The 18,635-nt window shown below is 42.5% G+C and overlaps 1 protein-coding gene across 1 annotated transcript in view; it reads right to left on the bottom strand.

Moving 5' to 3' along the window:
- The window catches only part of gli2a (GLI family zinc finger 2a), an 88,754-nt gene extending 70,356 nt beyond the window's left edge, over positions 1–18,398 (bottom strand). Inside the window, exons 1-2 of the mRNA XM_063888751.1 lie at positions 17,942–18,398; positions 1,336–1,475 (exon numbers count right to left, since the gene is read on the bottom strand). Coding sequence (XP_063744821.1) covers positions 1,336–1,450 — 115 coding nt within the window. The 5' untranslated portion in view covers positions 1,451–1,475; positions 17,942–18,398. The remainder of the gene's footprint in view (positions 1–1,335; positions 1,476–17,941) is intronic.
- Between the last annotated feature and the right edge of the window lie 237 nt (positions 18,399–18,635).

Raw genomic sequence — 18,635 nt, 5'->3', positions numbered from 1 at the left:
CACTGTAAAGTGCGGCTTCATTTTCAAACTTAAAAAAAAAAAAAAAAAAGATAAACAGTCTGGAGTTTTTGGACTACTTTGGAATTCCATTTCAAATACAAGAGAGCTAGATAAAGAGGACCTTTAAGTTAGCCTGTTTGTGACATCTTACCAAGAAGCAACTTTATTTATTCACATTTGCCCCATTTTTGTTTCCACATGCATACTAATCTGAAAACCAGTTCAGATAAAAAGACAGAATAATCATATGAAAACAAAAGCAGAGCATTAAAACTATCTAATGACGTCCTCACGTCCTACTTCTTCTCTTCCCCCGTGTGACAAAGTGAGCTTTGCCATGGCAGGCCACCAGGCCCTTCATTAAACAGTGAAACCACTTGAATGGCATGTTCCTGCCGGGGCCCCTCAGATGAACCAGTGCGTCTTCCTGAGGGCTTTCAGTGTCCACCAGCAGGCGTTAGTAATTTATAACCCTGGTACCTCAGAGGATGCAGCGAGGTCCTCAAACCTCGTTACGAGGAGTTTTCATCACACATTCACTAATGAAAACATGAGCTCTCATCTTTTAATTATGACCCCTTCATAGTGGGAATATGCAACCTCTGTAGTACCTCACAAGCACAAATAAGCCCTGATGGGTGCAGACTACTCTTTTCAGCGCTGAAAGGTTATGAAAATTCATCCCCCACTGGCTACATAACACACAATGGTCATAAGAGCGTAAATGACTTAATAATTCATGTCATGGCAAGCACAATATTTTTTCTTGTTGGTTTGAAAAACATGCGGCCTCTTTGTGGAGGTGCCAGGGAGGGCGCACTGATACGTCCTAGTTTCTAACCCTGCATCCCCAAACAATTACTGCTCATGGTTTCTCATGTGGCAGGCCACCAAGCCCATCATTAAGCCGAAATACCGCTAACGCCACAATGTCATGTGATATCTTCTTAGCATTTCAAAGGTGCTTCCCTGCGCCCAACCTTTATCCGAGGACTCTGATACACCATGTCGTCCACTGCTGTGCCGTCCTTCTTTAGTAATTCATGAAATGTACACTCGGGAGGTGAGAACAAGGTCTTTCGACCTCATTATAACATTTTTTCATCATCCATTCCCTGACATCTCTGAAACATGCTGCCCCCATCTCTTGGTCTAGCTCTCATTTGCAACCCAGCTCCTTAAAGTAGCCAAAATGTTTAAGACTGCAGTGCGGAGTACAGGATCTCACAGACAAACAGAAGGATGCAAGAGAGCTATACTGGGAGAGCGTTTACAACCAGCTGTAATTCCACTGTGTTAAATATGTATTTTCAAGGTAAATGAAGAAGAGCTTACCTCTGGTCAGAGTGGTGGGCGAAGGCTTCTTTGGGAGCTCTGAGAAGCTGCTTCCATCCAGACCTGATCCCTTACACTCCTTCTTCTCAGTGGCTGTTGGAGCTGAAGTCTCCATGCTGCTCTTCACTGTCCGCCGCAACCTGGGGAGGAAACAGGGACACGTTGATAATCAAATACCTCATTTAGGCTGTGACAAATAAGTTAAAATGTAATGAGGCTGTTTAGTTTTGTTATATCCAAACTACTTGATTATTAAACCTGGTTAATTTCATGAAGGTTTTCAAAAACGTGGCATACACTTACCTAAGACTACGGGATAGTTAAACCCCCCCCAACAAAAAGAAAAGCTTTTTAACAGCTACTGGAGTGATTTTGACTTATTTTAGGTATATTTTAGGTTTATATAGTTATATATGTATATACATAATATTATAATAATTATTTGAATTGAATACCATTTGTCTTATCGGGGTTCCTGTCATCTGTCTTTAAAAAAAGGTTCTATGTGTTTTTTGTGGGCTTCACTATCCTATATTCCAATGTAAATGGGTATATTCAACCTTTCAGAAAACTTTCCTAAAATTATCCAGGTTATACAATTAATCTTACACTAATTGTATAACCTGGATAATAAGTCAGCTGAAAATACAACATAAAAAAGGTTTATTAACTGTTTCAAAGAGCAGACCGTAACGCATCTTTCTAAAATCAAAGTGATTTACAATGTTTATTCTGTGACTTTGTATGTATTTATTCTGTGAGTGTAACTCCTGTCAGGTCGAGCCTGAACACACACACAGGTTCTCGGTGTAATGCCTTCACAGCGCTCCTCTGTTCTGTTGTCGGTGTGAGTGGCCCTCAGCGCTGAGGTTTCAGCCGCACACGCTGTGTCAATACCTCCTCATGTCTGTATGAAAGGCCCGACGACTTGGCAACGTGCCACTTGTTTGACATGGTGGGACCTACAAGATCATCCTCTGCTGAGAACAAACAAGAGCCCGGCCCCGGCCTGGGAGTGTGGGGGGAGTTTTCCACACACTCCTGCTAGCTTGTGGTCATCGCTTTAACACCTGCTTGCAGACACTGGCGAGAAAATGTCCACCGAGCGCTGAGAGGACATTCTGGCAAGACTGAGCAACGGAAGTAATCTGGGGGGGTGGGGGCGGCGGGGTTTCACAGGTGCAAGGGAAGGGACTTCTTTCCATGTTTGGAGAAGTTTAAAAACATTTTTAGTGTGCGTCTGAAGCTTTGGGGCATCTCAAACCAGCTTCAGTTCCTTCCTCACACCTGTTGGGAGCTACGGGAAGTTAAAAAAATTCACTAAATAATTCTGCACTCTCCAGTCCTGTAAAACTAAAGTGTTTGTGGCTGGATTTTTGCCCAAAGGAGACAAACAATACCGAAAGAAACTAAGCGGAAATTAATTTTCAGGAAATCAAATATGATTTTTGGCTTCAAGAAAGGCCATAAAATGAGTCAAAAGACATTAAAACACACTCTTCATACACACTTTAACACCAGATGGAATGAGAATATGGAAATACGTAATTACGAGCTGAGAATGATACCGTCACTGAGAGGAAAAAGTGATTGCTCAGTGATCTCTCTGTCGAATGTGTGAAGTGCTGTTTTTGGTTTCATGTGGATATCCAACATGTCATCCTTTGCTGTGACGTGTGTGTATTAGCAGCCATGTCTGTGACCCTCCGGAGGTGCCAGTCGCCTGTCACCGAGCCAATGTAAGCCGATTAGAAGGTGGGTGACTAACAGGTTTAGGCTGCATCTGTTTCTTTTTTTCTGGTGCCAGAACGTCTCGAGTCTGCTCTTGGAGAACTCCGTCACTCTGACATCACCTTTGTGATAGAATTTAATGTGCTCTTTCATGGGCTTTTATCTTATTCAGAGTTGGCCAGAGGAGCGGCTCTTTTGGTAGTGAACCCTCTTGGCAGAGATAAGATGTGCCCATGAACACACCAGAGCTCACAGCAACACAGTTCGCCTTTCAAGCAGACTGGCTCTTAGAAATGACTGAGAATCCTCCCCTTAACATCGGCGTCTGATGAACATCTGGCACCGCATTAATAGCTGTTTCCATGCTTTTACTGCATGCCAACTATTTGCTTTCCAATTGCCTCTGAACCTCGAGCCAATATTTTGATGAGAAGAGGGTTTGGGGTACAAGCACCTGTAAAGTTCATTTACCTAGAAATAAAAATACTGAATCAGCGGGGGCAGCTTTGGGGACGTTGGATCTCAAACCTGGCTACGCCCACTCTGCAGGCCTCAGTGCACAATTTGGTTTCATTGCGAAAAACTATTTTGTCGGCTGTTCACGTTGTTTTTTAAATTGTGTCCAATATCAGATTCCAGTGTGTACGCATGTGAAAAGAACATTTAAGAAGTTTCTTATAGCATGCTGTCAGACGGCCAGTGAAGCCAGTAAACACGTGCGCTGGTAATGCCAAACATCTTCTCAGTTTCTCTTTGACATTCTTAAGTTATTTTTGGCAATAAGGTTCTTCCATACTGTTTGATCAAGAAACTTTTTTTCAAACTTCAATCTGTTCAGCTCATTGAGGACATCATCTCAATGACTTTTGGGGTTGATTTTGTGAAATGTCCCATTCAAACAAGACTATATTTATAAGAAAAGTAGAGTAAACAAAGTGTTGCCCTATTGACTTCAAGGGATGAAAAAAGGGGAAATTTCTCCCACATTTTTACACCATGAACTCATTTTACAGCGACACGTTCAGCGAGCCCCCCTCTCCGATAATAGATATTTGCTGTTCACAATGGTGAAAATAAAATGATCTAAGTCCCAAAATTGTTAAAAATAATCCAATCGGTCCACTTTCGCCTATTAAAGCTCCTTGATTTGAGTTAATTTCTCAAAAGTGGCCCCAACTTCACCCCGATCCGATCCCCCCCCCCCCCGCCCCACCCCCGGTGGCTCCCAACAGGCCAAACCGGCGCTGCCCCCGATGACAGGGAAGCCCCACTCTGACAGGCTGGTACAGGTGTCAGGAACCAGGCGGACAGATGGCGGGGCCAAAGGCGAACAAACAACAAGGGTGCACTTCTTTTCTCATCTTCTGGTTGGTTGGGCAGCCCGTCGCGGCACGAACAGGATAAGTACCCCCTCCACCCTCTCCTTTCCCCACCTTCTTGTGCCATGTGACCACAGACTGGGGACTTGAGAGCAGGGCAGGATTTACCCCCATTTACAGCAAACACCGACCATCAACTCTTTACCATCTTGCTACATCATGAACAATTCCACATCTGGTGCCTTGGCTTGTCGCAGGAAGTGATGTTGAACAGACCTCAAAAAGTTTTAAAGTATGGGTAAGACGCCCAGGATCTGCTTTACTGTCTGATTACCAAATGATTTCTGGGAAGTGCCAAGCAAAAACCCCAAAGCAATGTCTGTCTAGCAGCAAAATCCCCAAACAGATTACTACTTTACATGATTTATTTGGTTGATTTCACTGCAAAGCTGCTTTTTTTGTAAGGCTAGAGTAACCATATCCGAAACCTTAACCCTTGAGTTTTACAGTGAGGCCGCTTTGTTCTTGTTCCTTCCGGCCACACAGCCACACAACTGGATGTTTTCTGCCATTTAGAACAGTCTTTGCCTTTAATGAATAATCTAAAAAAAATAGGTTTTGTGAGAAATCTGTTTTCATCTGCTTTTTTAAAGTGTAAGAGTTTTATTTGAAGAAAACACAAATGCCAGGAAATCTATAATGTGTTTTTTAAAAGTATGCTCATGTTCATATTTGAATTTAATGCCTCTACTGGGACGTGTCTTCATGCTTTAATGTTCAAAAAGCTTCTCATACTGCCTGTGCTGCAGCATCTCTTTTCACCCTCAGTCTGAAACCAGAGCCCAGTCTGCTCTGATTGATTAGCTGGCTGGCTCTGTTGTGATTGGTGAACCAATTAGTTATTTCCTGGCCTTTACCCTATTATGTAGAAACCAGCCAATAGAAGTGCAATTGTTACATAGAGAAACTCCCTCTGCAGGGAACACAGGGATTTCAGCCTTTGCACACCATTTATATGCACAGAAACCTATAAAACAAAATAGGGCCCCTTTAAATTCAATAAGTTCTCCGATGTTGTTCTGTTATTACCCTAAGTCCGACCGCGCCAAACACTAACATTGTTCTGACTAACATTTGATCATTCAGACCTAAAGGAGGTAGGAGAAAAACTATGCGTTTAGTGGGGAAATAGCACAAGAGTTTTTACATCTTGATTTCCTTTCACCAGCCCTGGCTCTGATACATCATCCAGACATGCCACTGCACCACATGAGGCACAGGAAAAGGCTGAGGTAATGGGGAGGGTCTGTGTGTTTCATCTGCCAAGGTCAGGCCTTAAATCATAAGGAGCTCTGATCAAACCAGAGCAGAATCACCGGGTTGTGAAGGTTTTTCATGAGAGTATGCTCATATATTAAAAAGTCAGAATGATCACTTGACAAAATGAATTTACAGTTCAGGTTTGTGATTATGTTATTCATTTATCCGATTTTCTCTCATTGAAAGACAACAGTATGTTCTACTCTGAACTCTTCTTCCTGTCTCTGTTCATTCACCTTCAGCCACCCCACTCCCACCTAAGACTTTTGTTATGAGACCTGCCATGTGTTTTCTTTAGCGCCTCGGTCAGTTTCAAGTGTTCCTCTCCTTCACTACCGTTCAACATCTCCCCTTTCACCAACACTGAAAGGAATGCAAACACACATCAAAAGAGGCCCTCTCATCGTGAAGATGTCCAGGCTCTGCTCTTCTTACTTTCTTCCTTCCTATCTTTCAGTCAATGTGATCCTATGCTGGTAGGCTCTTTTTCCTGGCAGCACACACACACACACACACACACACACACACACACACACACACACACACACACACACACACACACACACACACACACACACACACACACACACACACACACACACACACACACACACACACACACACACACACACACACACACACACACGGTGGATTCGCACACACACGATGACAGGCTGTCCCACACTCTGCTCACTTGGCAGACTCAGAGAGAGAGATAGGTGAGGTCTGCTGCACCTCTCTACTCAGGTTACTCATGGTGCACTCATGCAGGTTAACATAATAAGCATTAGGAGATAAAATGCGCTTTGTTTTACATATTTTTGGGACTTTATCACAGGCTTGAACTGGGTGTATCAGGTTTTGTTAGTAACTTTACTTGCTTGAGGGTTGGATAAATGTATATGCTATTGATTGTTTCGGGAGGAATATTTGTCCTCTGTTTTGCTAATTCTACGGTCTGACACTTGTATAAACAAATTGACAAGCTGACCTTGTAAAGAGCTTTGATTTACTTTAAATATAGTAGTGTTTACATACTTGATTTCCCTTATTTTCATTAATTTTTACTCTGTTGTGTTTTGCCTATACTTAAACAGGAGTTTGTATTCTGAGTCGGTAAATAAAAAGCATGAAATTACACAAAAAATAACAAATTAGCAACTATTAGTTGTTGGGCTAAATGTTAACATATTTTCCAACAATAGTATTTATATTACAATTAAACCCTGTGTATTGTCAGCTATAACTGCTGGTTGCAGATTAAGATTTGTTTTTCTTTTTATCACTTTACCAAAAAGCTGATATTGAATAATTGTTGGATTTTTATACATGTAACAGTAGTGGAAATTAAATCCACCTCCAACAAAGAGAACATGTTTTTGTCCATATATGACTGTATAAATAAAAGGACACAAAGACAGCTGGATATATTATCTTTACGGAGTGGTGGAGCTCAAACACTGAGGCAAAAGAAAAGGGGTGGATTGTTTTCCAGATGGTAAACAGTTGCTTATGTTGCTGCGTATCTGCTACGTGTGTAAATTGAAAAATAATAAGTTTGACATATAACCTTTACAAGGTTGTCCTATATTAATGTGTTAGTTCTGTTGCCATGCTTTAGCCAAACATCAGTTTGCAGGGTTAAGTACTGGGATAGACTGTAGCTATGGTAAAAGTAAACCAGTGTTAACTGTGTGTCGGTAACACACTGCTAACAGTTAATGAGATAAGATGATTTGAATGAAGGACAGATGGCTATATCCACCAACCCAGTGTCTTATTTTATCCTTTTTTTAAATCTATACTTTATTTGTATGGATTGCAATCTAACCTGTTCCTCTTGTGTGTTTCATTCTGACAGCTGTTGCTGCTCTGACACCTGACATTATTTCACTACAAAGAATAATCAAGGTTGATCATATCTTGCTCCTTGACTAATAACTCTTTCTTTAAGATGGAAATCTTTTTTAAGCTGTGATACACACATAAAACCATTTAGTCTAAGCACTGCTGCAGCCCTTAACCTTCGCTCCAGTTGCACCCTAAGTGGGAAAAAGGGCTAAACACAATGAAATGCTCGGGAGGAATGCTGGAACTGTCAGAGTGAATTTACAGGTGGACAGGTGTAGGAGCGGCGGGAGGTGATGCTGAGAGTCCACACACACTTCCTGTTTCTTGTCCTGCAGTTGTACCTTCACTATCCAGCTCCAGAGAGATCCTTGCATAAATCATACAAATACAGCTGCTTTCCCCCTCACAAGGCCAGCTCTAACCTCCGTGGCCGGATTTACTCCGGTACTCTGGGGCAGTTTCAGGAGAAACCTTTCATTTAAACTGACCAAATGTTCTCGAGCTTACCAAATACTTCCTTCCTCAGAAAACACAGCTTTTTAAAAAAAAAATCTCAGCTGCTTCAGTAACAACATGTTTAAGATTCTCTTATTCCTATTCCAAAGATATTTTTGGCAACAAAGTTCTTCCATACTGTTTAATCAAGAGGCTGTTTTCAAGCTTCACCACTTTTCAGCTCATTGAAGACTTTTGATGTTCCATATTCTGTACTTTACCATATATTTAATGTTTCTGTGAACTCTACTATTCCATAATAAGCGTATACATTTTTTTTATGGAAATACAGAAAAATTGAGAAAAACTAATTACCAAAGCTACTTCAGCCGCACATTCTACACTATGACAGGGGTGCACATTGACTCCAATGTTAACTGACACCTGATTTTACAAGAGGGAAGAAATAAAAGGGTAATTTCACCCCAATATTTTTTACACCACATCCAATAGTGACATGTTCAGCGAGCACCGTCTCTCTAATAATATAGATATTTAGACAATAGACTACAGAGAGAAGATCCTAATCAATAATGAATGAACTGTACTCACAGTGCCAGCACAACTTGAACTCAGGTTCATGTAGTCGTGTATGTCCTTTTATGGATGACAACATATTTAATGGTTGCCCCTCTCTCCTTTGACTCTTATTTAAACTCAATACTCCTTCAGCTGCTGCTTTGCACAGCGGGTTAGCTCCCAGTCGTTTATCAAGCGCTGCTGTGCATCTCTCTGCTATACATGAAGAAATGCAGTCCAGATTTCAGCCTGTCAAGCAGCCAGCAAACCCATTAAAACCTTCACTCTTGGTTTGCCACATCTGAAACTACACTCCCGCCAACTTCCATTGTTTAAATGTCTTAACCAGGAGAGAGAGATGAAATATTAACACAGCCCCTGGGTCATGGTGAGGTGAAAGAAAACTCAGGAAAAATTGGTTACAAATCAAGACCCTTTATTAGACCACTTAACCTCTGTATGCTTTTTGTACTTCTGTATAACATGAAGAAGAATAAATTGGTGTACAGTTATTTTTCACCGCTATTAAGTTGTATTTATTGTTGAGTACATCACACTTTTCCCTGGAAGTTTTCTAAATGTGATTGGTAAAAACCATTGGATTACAAAACTTATTTTTGACAACTGTTAAAGTTACGGTGCAATGTGAAATGTGTTGCTCGTAGGGACAAACTCATTGGGAATTATTACCCAACCCAACCCAATACCGACATATGCTACCTGCTGAGCAGAGGACAAGCAAATTTAACAACTAGCTGATGCCCCCAAGTGACCGTTATTGCAGGTTTAAAGACCTTTAGAGAATCACAACAAGCTCAAGGATATACTCTTCCAGTCATCTTACTTGATGATTTAATGTCTTCCTACTTTCCATACATTTCCAATCAAAAAATCCCCCATAATTAGTTTGATTCCATCGGAAAAAGCAGTTCCATTAGGCTGAGAATGTTTTTGTTGACTGATGATACTCTGCAATAGACGGCAGGTTGCAGAGACCTGTGGGAGAGGACAAGTTTAGACTGGGACAACACACATTCTCCGTGAGTGAATCACTCCTTGGAGGAACGTCTTTAAAGCTGAGGTCTAAAAGGTCATGAAGGATACTGTGAGAGGTCGGACTGAAACACATTAGCCATTAGTCTGATTCAGAGGTTGAAACAACATCACTACATGCTGTCACACATGTATAGATCCAGCTCAGTGAAGCGGGGAGAGGTGTATTGCCACAATATGCTTTCGCGATTTTATCATATTGACCTATAGCAACATACATATTTTGTTTGTAATCTTGTAAATTCAAGCTTTTAAAAAACACTTTTTCAAGTCTTATCCATTCCAAACATTAACAATGTACATACTGCACATGGGGACTGGAATCCCTTACCCAAACCCAATCATGCAGTGGATTGCGGAAGATAGAGAATAATGAGCATCTAACAACTGATGTAATATAAAAGCATCTAAAACAGCAGAGGAAAGCCCTGTGGATGAGTTCTTACCCCACCCCTGAACCTGACCTTTCCTGCTAGTAAAGGCAATATCCTGTGGTTGATCTCTTCGTCTCCCTCGACCAACAGAAAACAGATGTGGAGCTCATGGCCTCTGCAGTCCCGGGCAGAGCGGGAAGAATATACATGGATTTTTGTCTCTGTAGAATCTAAAAAACTACAGTGAAAGAACAGATACTGATGCAAAAGAATGGAATAAACGATTTAAACAAAAGGAGGTGACAGGAGGAAGAGCTAAACCTGTTGATAAATCATTTCACAGAAAAGAAATGGCTGACACCTAATAAATGTTTCAGGTTCAATCAGATTTTGATACATTTTGGGTCAATTATAAAGATTTAGGGGACTCAAAACTCATTTTTGATCCTGAATTATCAGAAATTGATTCAACATCCTCAATTACTCCCAAAACCACTCCAACATTGTCCAAATCAGCCAAGCCTTGTTAAACTAGTGTCTGCATTTGCTAAATAATGCTAATGAATGCAATTTATGCTAATTGTGCTAATTGCCCAAGTTAGCATCCGGCAGTTTCTATGTGCTGGGGACGAGTACTATACATTTCTAACAGAAAACGTTGGTGTGCTCAACATTTGCGGTTTCACAATAGGACTCCATGAGCGCGGAAGTAGACTAGTAGGTTTCATCCTCTGGGAACTATGCATGTATGGAAAAAATGACATCCATCCAATAGCTGTTGAAATATTATAGTCTGTTTTCCCCTGTCAAGGCGCTAACTTGGCGTGAACACTAGCAGCTTATAACAGCAGTGATTCATTGTTAATTAAAAACAAACATGTCAGTTTGGGTCCTGGAAAATGTTATACCTTAAAATATTTAGCAATTAAAGAAATTACAGCTTCATTGATAATAAAAACAAATCTAGAGTTCAAAAACTGTGATGATTTTATTGCAGACGGTTCACAGCTGAATGAACACTAGCCTGACCCTCTAACCATGTAATGGAGGTGTGTGTGTCTGTGTGTAAAAGCCACAGCTGTCACTGGTGCCACATTGCACGCTGCCGACTCCAGCCAGCTTCCTCTCTGAAGCATTTGGACTGGGTTGTTCATCCTAAATGTGTTGTTAGCACTCACTCTTCACCGCTTCAGCTGTCAATAACCTTGCAACTACTTAAGCAGAACTATGTGTGTGTGTGTGTGTGTGTGTGTGTGTGTGTGTGTGTGTGTGTGTGTGTGTGTGTGTGTGTGTGTGTGTGTGTGTGTGTGTGTGTGTGTGTGTGTGTGTGTGTGTGTGTGTGTGCAGAACTACAGCGGATATGCCTACAAGCCAGTGAGTAAAGATTGGGCCAAATCAAAGTTGGCATTTGCTACACTCAGGTTTCACTGTGGTGCGACTTCCACTTTGTTGCGGTGAACAGAGCGCTCCAGGAGGAGTGCATGTGAGAGTTCACAGTCTGAGCGTCTGTGCATTGCTGGCCCACACCAGTCAGCTGCTGCTATGTCCAAGTCACATCTCAGACCGTTGGTGACGGGAGGGGGACTCCCCTTGAAGTTGGGGGGTTTTCGGTGTATGTGTGTGTTTGTGTCAGCAGCAGCTGTCAGAGCATGTCACCAGGTGAGATCTTGTGGTCATTGTGAATATTTACAGCCACACTACGCCGGCCAAACTTGAAAATGTTGTTACCTTTTTAGAGTAAGGATGGTTCAGTATTTAAAAAACAAATTCTGTTGTAAATGGGCAACTAAATCCTGGGTTTGGTTGTACTAAAACCCTTAAAAGGTAATTTTGGAAACAAAGAGGGGACACAAAGGAGGTGTTACCAGCTGAGATTACACACACTTACTGTGCTGTATCAGTTTAGATGTTCCAGTGAGATGGAGATCTTTCCCAAAAGGTCACACATTGAGTTGTCAAACTCTCAAGAGACAGTTACAAAAAGCAAAACAGAATTGTCCAAATGTAAGAAGCAGGGACTCTGAAGCTTTGTTTATATGGAAAAACTGTTTCCCATAATGCAGCCAACAGTATGTTTTAACAATGCCCTCACTGGCTAGTAAATACCAAACATATTTGAAACTCCACAACCACAGTTTGTCTCCAAGTCCAAACTGATAAACTGACGTGTGAAATCAATGGAGGTGCTCTAGCTGTGTGTTCTAACTGATCTGGTTGAGTGAGGCAGTCTGAGGTTAATCAGACACACTAACACGTGGCTCAAGGTGAATAATCAATCAAGAACCAGATTACAAACCCACATAAATGTATTAGGTTAGTTGAACAGAATAATGTTAACTTTAATTAGGTTCAACTTTAATATAATTGTTTTTAACTAACCTAATAACGTTATTTGAAATCTGCTGACCTAATGCAATTAATTAAAGTCAACGTTTCAGTTCTTTCAGTGTATGCGTGTAGACTTCCAACAAGAATGACATGTATGTAGATTTTTCCGCTGTCTTCACCAACTCTTTTTCCCAGGAATGCTTTGCTGTGCTGTGACCACCTGTTGACACCGTGGAGTTCAGCACGACATTAGCAAGTCGAGCCCCGCACGTAACCAGCGCGGTTTTCATCCCACTTTCTCTCTCTAATGAGCTGATTACAAAACATGAGCAAACCTCCTCTTGGCCCCTAGCCAAAGTGAGGGAGCAGAAGAGAGAGGAGAGATGTAGAGAGGGAGAAGGGGAATGGTTGCGGAGCTTGTCGCTAAAGAAAACCACATGTCTCTGTATCCAAACTCTCCAGCTCTTGTCTCCAGCTTCCATCTGAGAGGAGACTGTGGCCTGGCACTGAGTCAGCACCATTTGGAACCTAATATCTCCCATCATATGGAAACGTAAGAAAAAAGGAGCCCAACCGCCCTGCCCTTGAGGCTGCGTGCACTTTGTAGCTATGGGAGGGCCTAGTGTAAATCAAAACTTACAAACTCCTTACCCTCTCTCCTCCCAACACAAACCCCAGAGTGAGGAGCACAAACAGATCCCACCTCCTCCCCTCGTTCGCTCTCGGTCTGTTGGCTGCATTCTGTTGTCGGAGGCCTCTGCATGGACCCCAATCGCTGCCTCTGCATCAGATTAAAGCCCGCGGCAAACATGTCAGACAATACTCCATTGTGTGCGAGTCTATCTCCAAAGCTCACAGTCACCGGCAAAAACCTGTTTCATGTGTGATGAGGAAGTGTTAATGATACAGTGAGGGGACATTGTGATCCTTCCCCTTATAGACATATCTCTGATAACATCTCAGGGATTTTACCAGAAGACGGAGCCATGGAAAGCATCCCTCTCTTGTATTCCAAAATAACATCCCACTCAACTGATTCAAACAAAGACCAATCAGTACTTGCTAGAGACCAAAATGTCTTATAAGATCATATTTTACAGTCCGTGACGGATAACCACGAACTTTGGTATTTCAGTCAATTTGCAAGAGATTCTAATTCTGAACATCATCACATAGCTGCTGGGCTGCCCTCTAATGAACAATAAGGTGTGCATGGTATATTGTCTTGATATTGATTGATATTATTGTGTTTACTCACTCAAAAGTAATTAAAAATATATAAAACAAGATTGCCTACCATTCATTGAGAGCCTATCTTCCACTTTCCTTAGAGAAGTGTTATGGACCTCTGAAAGACTGAAATGTCCATGAGGTTCTGGGTAGAGCTGCCATGATTGGTTGACTAATGGATTATCCATCAGCATAAAATAACTGCCAACTATTCCAACAATTAACTGTTAACTAGGATTTTTTTTTTCTCCAAAAAATGCTGTGTTAGAGTTGTCATCACATGACTACATGCTCTGAGATGTGACGGTCAATAAAAGTGTTAAGATAGACATCCTGACACTTTCCACTGTCCGAGGAGTTGTGTTGAGATAATGAAATTAGCTTCACCATCCCCCCAACCCCCTCCACACGAATGGAGTGACCTCCTGTGACCTGGGCAGGGTTTCTCCAGAAGACCCCAGAACCACCATCTCCATTGTTCCTTTGTGAGCCCACAGACAATGATGAGGTTACTGCTGAAATGCTTTTGGGAAACTGGGTTTCCGATGAGTCAGTATCGAGTGAAGGAGTGTGTGAAGAGTTGGGCCAGAATGTGATGGGAAGATCTTGGTGCTGACACACCATGCATCACACAGAGTACACTGTTTACAAGACGGGATGTGTTTAAGCTGTACTCCCTTTTGGAGGTATTGGAGCTGGCTAAGGTCTTATGCTTTGTGAATTAAAGAGGCACCGACTGACTAAACAATCAAACACGGAAAAAAATGAAATGTTGACTTTAATTAAATGTATTATTTCTACTAATTTCAAATAATTGTATTAGGTTAGTTGAAAGCAATAATATTAAGTTTAAATAACTTTAAGTCAATATTATTGCTTTCAAATAAGCTATGTTTCAGTTTTTCAGCGTAGGAATAGGCTGGTTAGACTGTGGTGCGTGACATGGAAAAACAGTATTCCAGAGACTACCTATATCCGTTGTAATTGCGCGTTCATGGGGATGGGGAGCGGTGATTGATGAGGTCAACCGGCCTGTAATAAGCTTGTCAGTTATTTTACCGTACAGCCCTTAAAATGGCTTGTTAAATGAACATCAGGCCCTGCGCCGCTTCTCAACCACATGTGTTTTCAGAGGCCTTATGGTGCGAAACCGGCGGTAAGATCTGGCCTGACCTCCGTTTCTGTTCTGGGAATGGAGTGCCCACTCATGGCTGCTCTAGTGTAAAAAGGGGGAAGCAGGAGGGTGTGAAATGTGCAGCCCCAACCCAGATATGATGTGAGCCTATTTAACCTCACACACTTGAGGGAGAGTGAGCAGGATGCCTCGAGGGGAGGGAAACAACAGGCGCTAAAACAAGCGGGGATTGTCCCGCGCCGTCCCCATGCCAAAGCAAAGAGACGGGGCTCAGTGAAGGGCTCTACACATGAATGCTAGCGGCCATTTCTCCCACTTTTCCCTCCATCTCAAGTGCAGGCTGACTGAACGATCGCTGTTGCACGACACATAGCTGCCTTTTACAGCCCCCTTAATGGCCATTAATGTCTCATCAATTCATCCCTGCACATGAGTCATTTTAACTCCACAGAACAGCCCTCTGTGTGGAAAACCCATCGGATCACTAGAATTATATTCATTACCAGTCATTATTATTTGTTAAAGTTAATTATTGAACATTTGCTGCTTGCAGTTTCTCAGTTTTGAATACCGATGCTACTGTGATTTTTCTTAAAGAATTATAAAATGCAATGTCTGATATATTATTCACCTTTCTCTGTTCCCTCCAAATCAGAGTCAAACCTTTTTTTTTGTGCTGCATATGTGCCAGTGGACAAACAGAAGACTTTAAAAAGGACCAGAGACACTCTTTTCTATACCGTCAGCAGACCAGAATGCACTGCAACTTTTTTAGTTTCAGATCTTTTCTCTTGGCTTTGAATGAAGTCACTCCACAATGTAAATACATAATTATAATAAGAAGCCGTTTGGTACACAAAAATAGCAGTTCATCAAGAAAAAAACTCTTCTAATAATAGAAAAATATTAAAGAAATACGCCATTCGCCATATGATTATTTGTATATCAATTACTAACCCTGTTACACATTGAATTTTGCAACAGCAAAACAATATCATCATCATTAATAAAGGCCCTGATTAACTTCAATACATAAATCTGAATGTTCTCTGTTCAACATGTGAGAAAAACAAAGTGTTCTCCCAGGATTCCCCTGACGATAGGACTCCACAGTGGGTGTAACAGTGAGTGTGGGCTGCAGTGTGTGGATCGGCAGGTCAGAGGTTTACTCAGTGATAAGGGGGAAAGGAGCAGCTACCCTTCATCCACAGCCACTAAACTCCAGCGCAAACATTTTTCCACCAAACCACAGAGTCCTCAGAAGCACCCCCACCCAACCAAACCCCACCGCACCCCGGCAGGCGGCCCCCGTACAGTACAGTGAGTTGCATCAGTGAAACAAGGGTGGCTGTGGGATGGGTCGAGGTTTAAAGGCATTTTCAACTTTTCAGTTTACTCAGCAGGAGTGGGTGGTTGAGGTGGAGGAGGGTTGGGTTGGGGGGGGGGTATCTGCTCCTCCCCCTCCTCAGAGTCACTCAGACTTCACCCTCTTCACCCTCTCCTCCAACCCTCCTCTATGTCCCTGTACGCTAGACTTCATCGGTATTTGCTTTCAAAAAAAAAAAGAAGCTGTACCCCCACCCTCCTCCTTCTCCTCCTCCTTGGCCTATACCCTTCACACACACACACACACACACACACACACACACACACACACACACACACACACACACACACACACACACACACACACACACACACACACACACACACACACAATCTAGTCACTGCTTTTCCAGTATTTGGTTCATTAAATTTTCTGTGAACTTCCAGAAAAGAGAAAAAAGGAAGCAGATCAATAAAGTGGGGCCTGTGCAGAGGCGATGTGTGAAAACGAGGGGCTACAGCAGCACACACACACAACACACACAACACAGCACCACACACACAGGGCCCGGCTGTGGAGATGAAAGTGACATGGCCACTATGGGTCTCCCCCGAACGGAGGCTGAATGAGCTGAATAGGCTCATCCATTCTTTACTCCTTTCACTCTCCGTAGGCCCTAACTGTTGGAACTCTTCATTCCTCACAATGGCCAAATGCACTAAAACTTTTTTCTTTTTTCTCATGCAAATCCCCTTTAGCCCTGACTGGGGTTGTCATCATGTGAAGCGGAAAACATACTTGCACGTATTCTTATTCAAAAAGAAAAAACAAGATTACCAATATTGTAAAACCCTTTTTTATATACTTGAATTATTCTTCAAGGCTTTTTCTTCTCATTTCTACTAGGTCTGTTTCTCATCAGTATGCAAGGAAACGTCATCCAAGGAAGGAGCCTGTTTGCTTTTCAAATGTGAAAGGAAAAAGCTGGAAGAAAAACAGCTCCTTTTTAATTTTTATGTAGGCCAAAACAACTAAAGAAAAAAGTGAGGCTCGTATGTCCACACATGAGTTTGGAGATCATTAGCAGTGCCTGTTGGATAGGAGTAAAAGCCAACAGCAAATATAGCTGCTTAAGGGCCCCACAAAGGCGTCAAGTGTTTGTTGACTGCTCAGGCCGGAGAGCAAACAGTAAACTCTGAATCTTTCAACAATAAGTCCACATCTCCAGCCGTCCTGTCACAGTGTCCATGCATGCTCACACTCTGCCTCATGTTTGTTTCTTTGCTTTCTGGCATTAAGAGATTAAAAGAAGTAAAGTGCTCCACTGAGTGTGTGTGTGTGTGTGTGTGTGTGTGTGTGTGTGTGTGTGTGTGTGTGTGTGTGTGTGTGTTTGTGTGTTTGTGTGTGTGTGTGAATGCATCAGTGCAGTGTGTGACTTTGTAATTGTTTTATTACTTTTTCATTCAAGCCTAAGAAAGCTTGAATGGAGAGAAGAAAGCAAAGTGGCTTTTTTGATGTTTGGAATGTAAAAGTGAAATGTAAAGGACATTTTAGATGATTTTTTTTTTGCCACATCTTACAATAATAAAAGCAGCCTCCCTGTTTGTAGAGCTCAAACATAAAAATGGTGTTGAACTATTAAGAGCTGTTAGAGGGATCGGCGCCGTGCTTTCTGATCACATCTCTTCCCATATGGATCAAGTTGCATGAGGAACATTTTTCGGATTCCTGTGTCAGATAAGTTCAAAGTGCAAATGAGATGTGAAGCTGCCCTGAGCTTCATCTGCCGTTGACACGCAAGGCAACAGAAAGAGTAGAACAACACTTAAAGTCCACTGAAGTGTGGACATAAGAGCGGAACAGAGGGAAACACAGAAGCGCAAGGACACATTCAGTCTGTCAGCATCAGAACAAAGTCCCTTACCTCCGCTGCTGCTCTCACTGCGAAGCCGAGGCTCTTCCGCGCACTCTTTTTGTCCAAGGAAAACTTTGCCTGAGTCTGCTTCCCGTAAACTAGGAGTGAGCTGGCACCATGGAAGGCAAAACGCGCAAACAAGCCTCTCCGGACTTGACGGAAAACTCCATGTGCCGAGCTCAGAGAAAGTTTGGAAACGCTCAAAGTTCGCACGGAATTCTCTGTCCCGGGGAGAGATTCAGTGCGGAGCGGGGTGGAACTTTTTCTTACAATCCATCTTCTCCCAGAGGTGCGCTCCGTGTGTTAGCTTTGCGCCGTTTTCAGTAAACTAACATCGTGCGTAAAAGCTTTGTTTTCGTCCCGAGTGCGCGTCAAAGTTTGGAAGTAAAAGCGGTTTGGCTGCTCTCGGCAGTTGTTGCAGAGACATGCGGTGGTGTTGAGATCTTCAGGCTGCTGATCTGTTTTCAATCCCCCCCTTCTCCCCCCCTTCACAACCACCGCCTCCCCCCCCCCCCCTTCCCTTGCTCCCTGGTGAGATGGGCCATTTGCTGCACCAGATGGGCCGGGCTAACTCTATCCAGAGTTGCAGTCGGGGGAAAAAAAGTTAGATAGAGTTTCATTTATTCTTCGATTGTTCACGGGTTTTACTGCTGAGAATGTGCGGTGGAGCCAGGGTTGATTTACCAGTCAGGGGGATCCAAAC

Source organism: Eleginops maclovinus, chromosome 7, assembly GCF_036324505.1.
Source record: "Eleginops maclovinus isolate JMC-PN-2008 ecotype Puerto Natales chromosome 7, JC_Emac_rtc_rv5, whole genome shotgun sequence".
NCBI classification, from domain to species: domain Eukaryota; kingdom Metazoa; phylum Chordata; class Actinopteri; order Perciformes; family Eleginopidae; genus Eleginops; species Eleginops maclovinus.
This window is presented reverse-complemented; position numbering and strand designations above follow the sequence as displayed.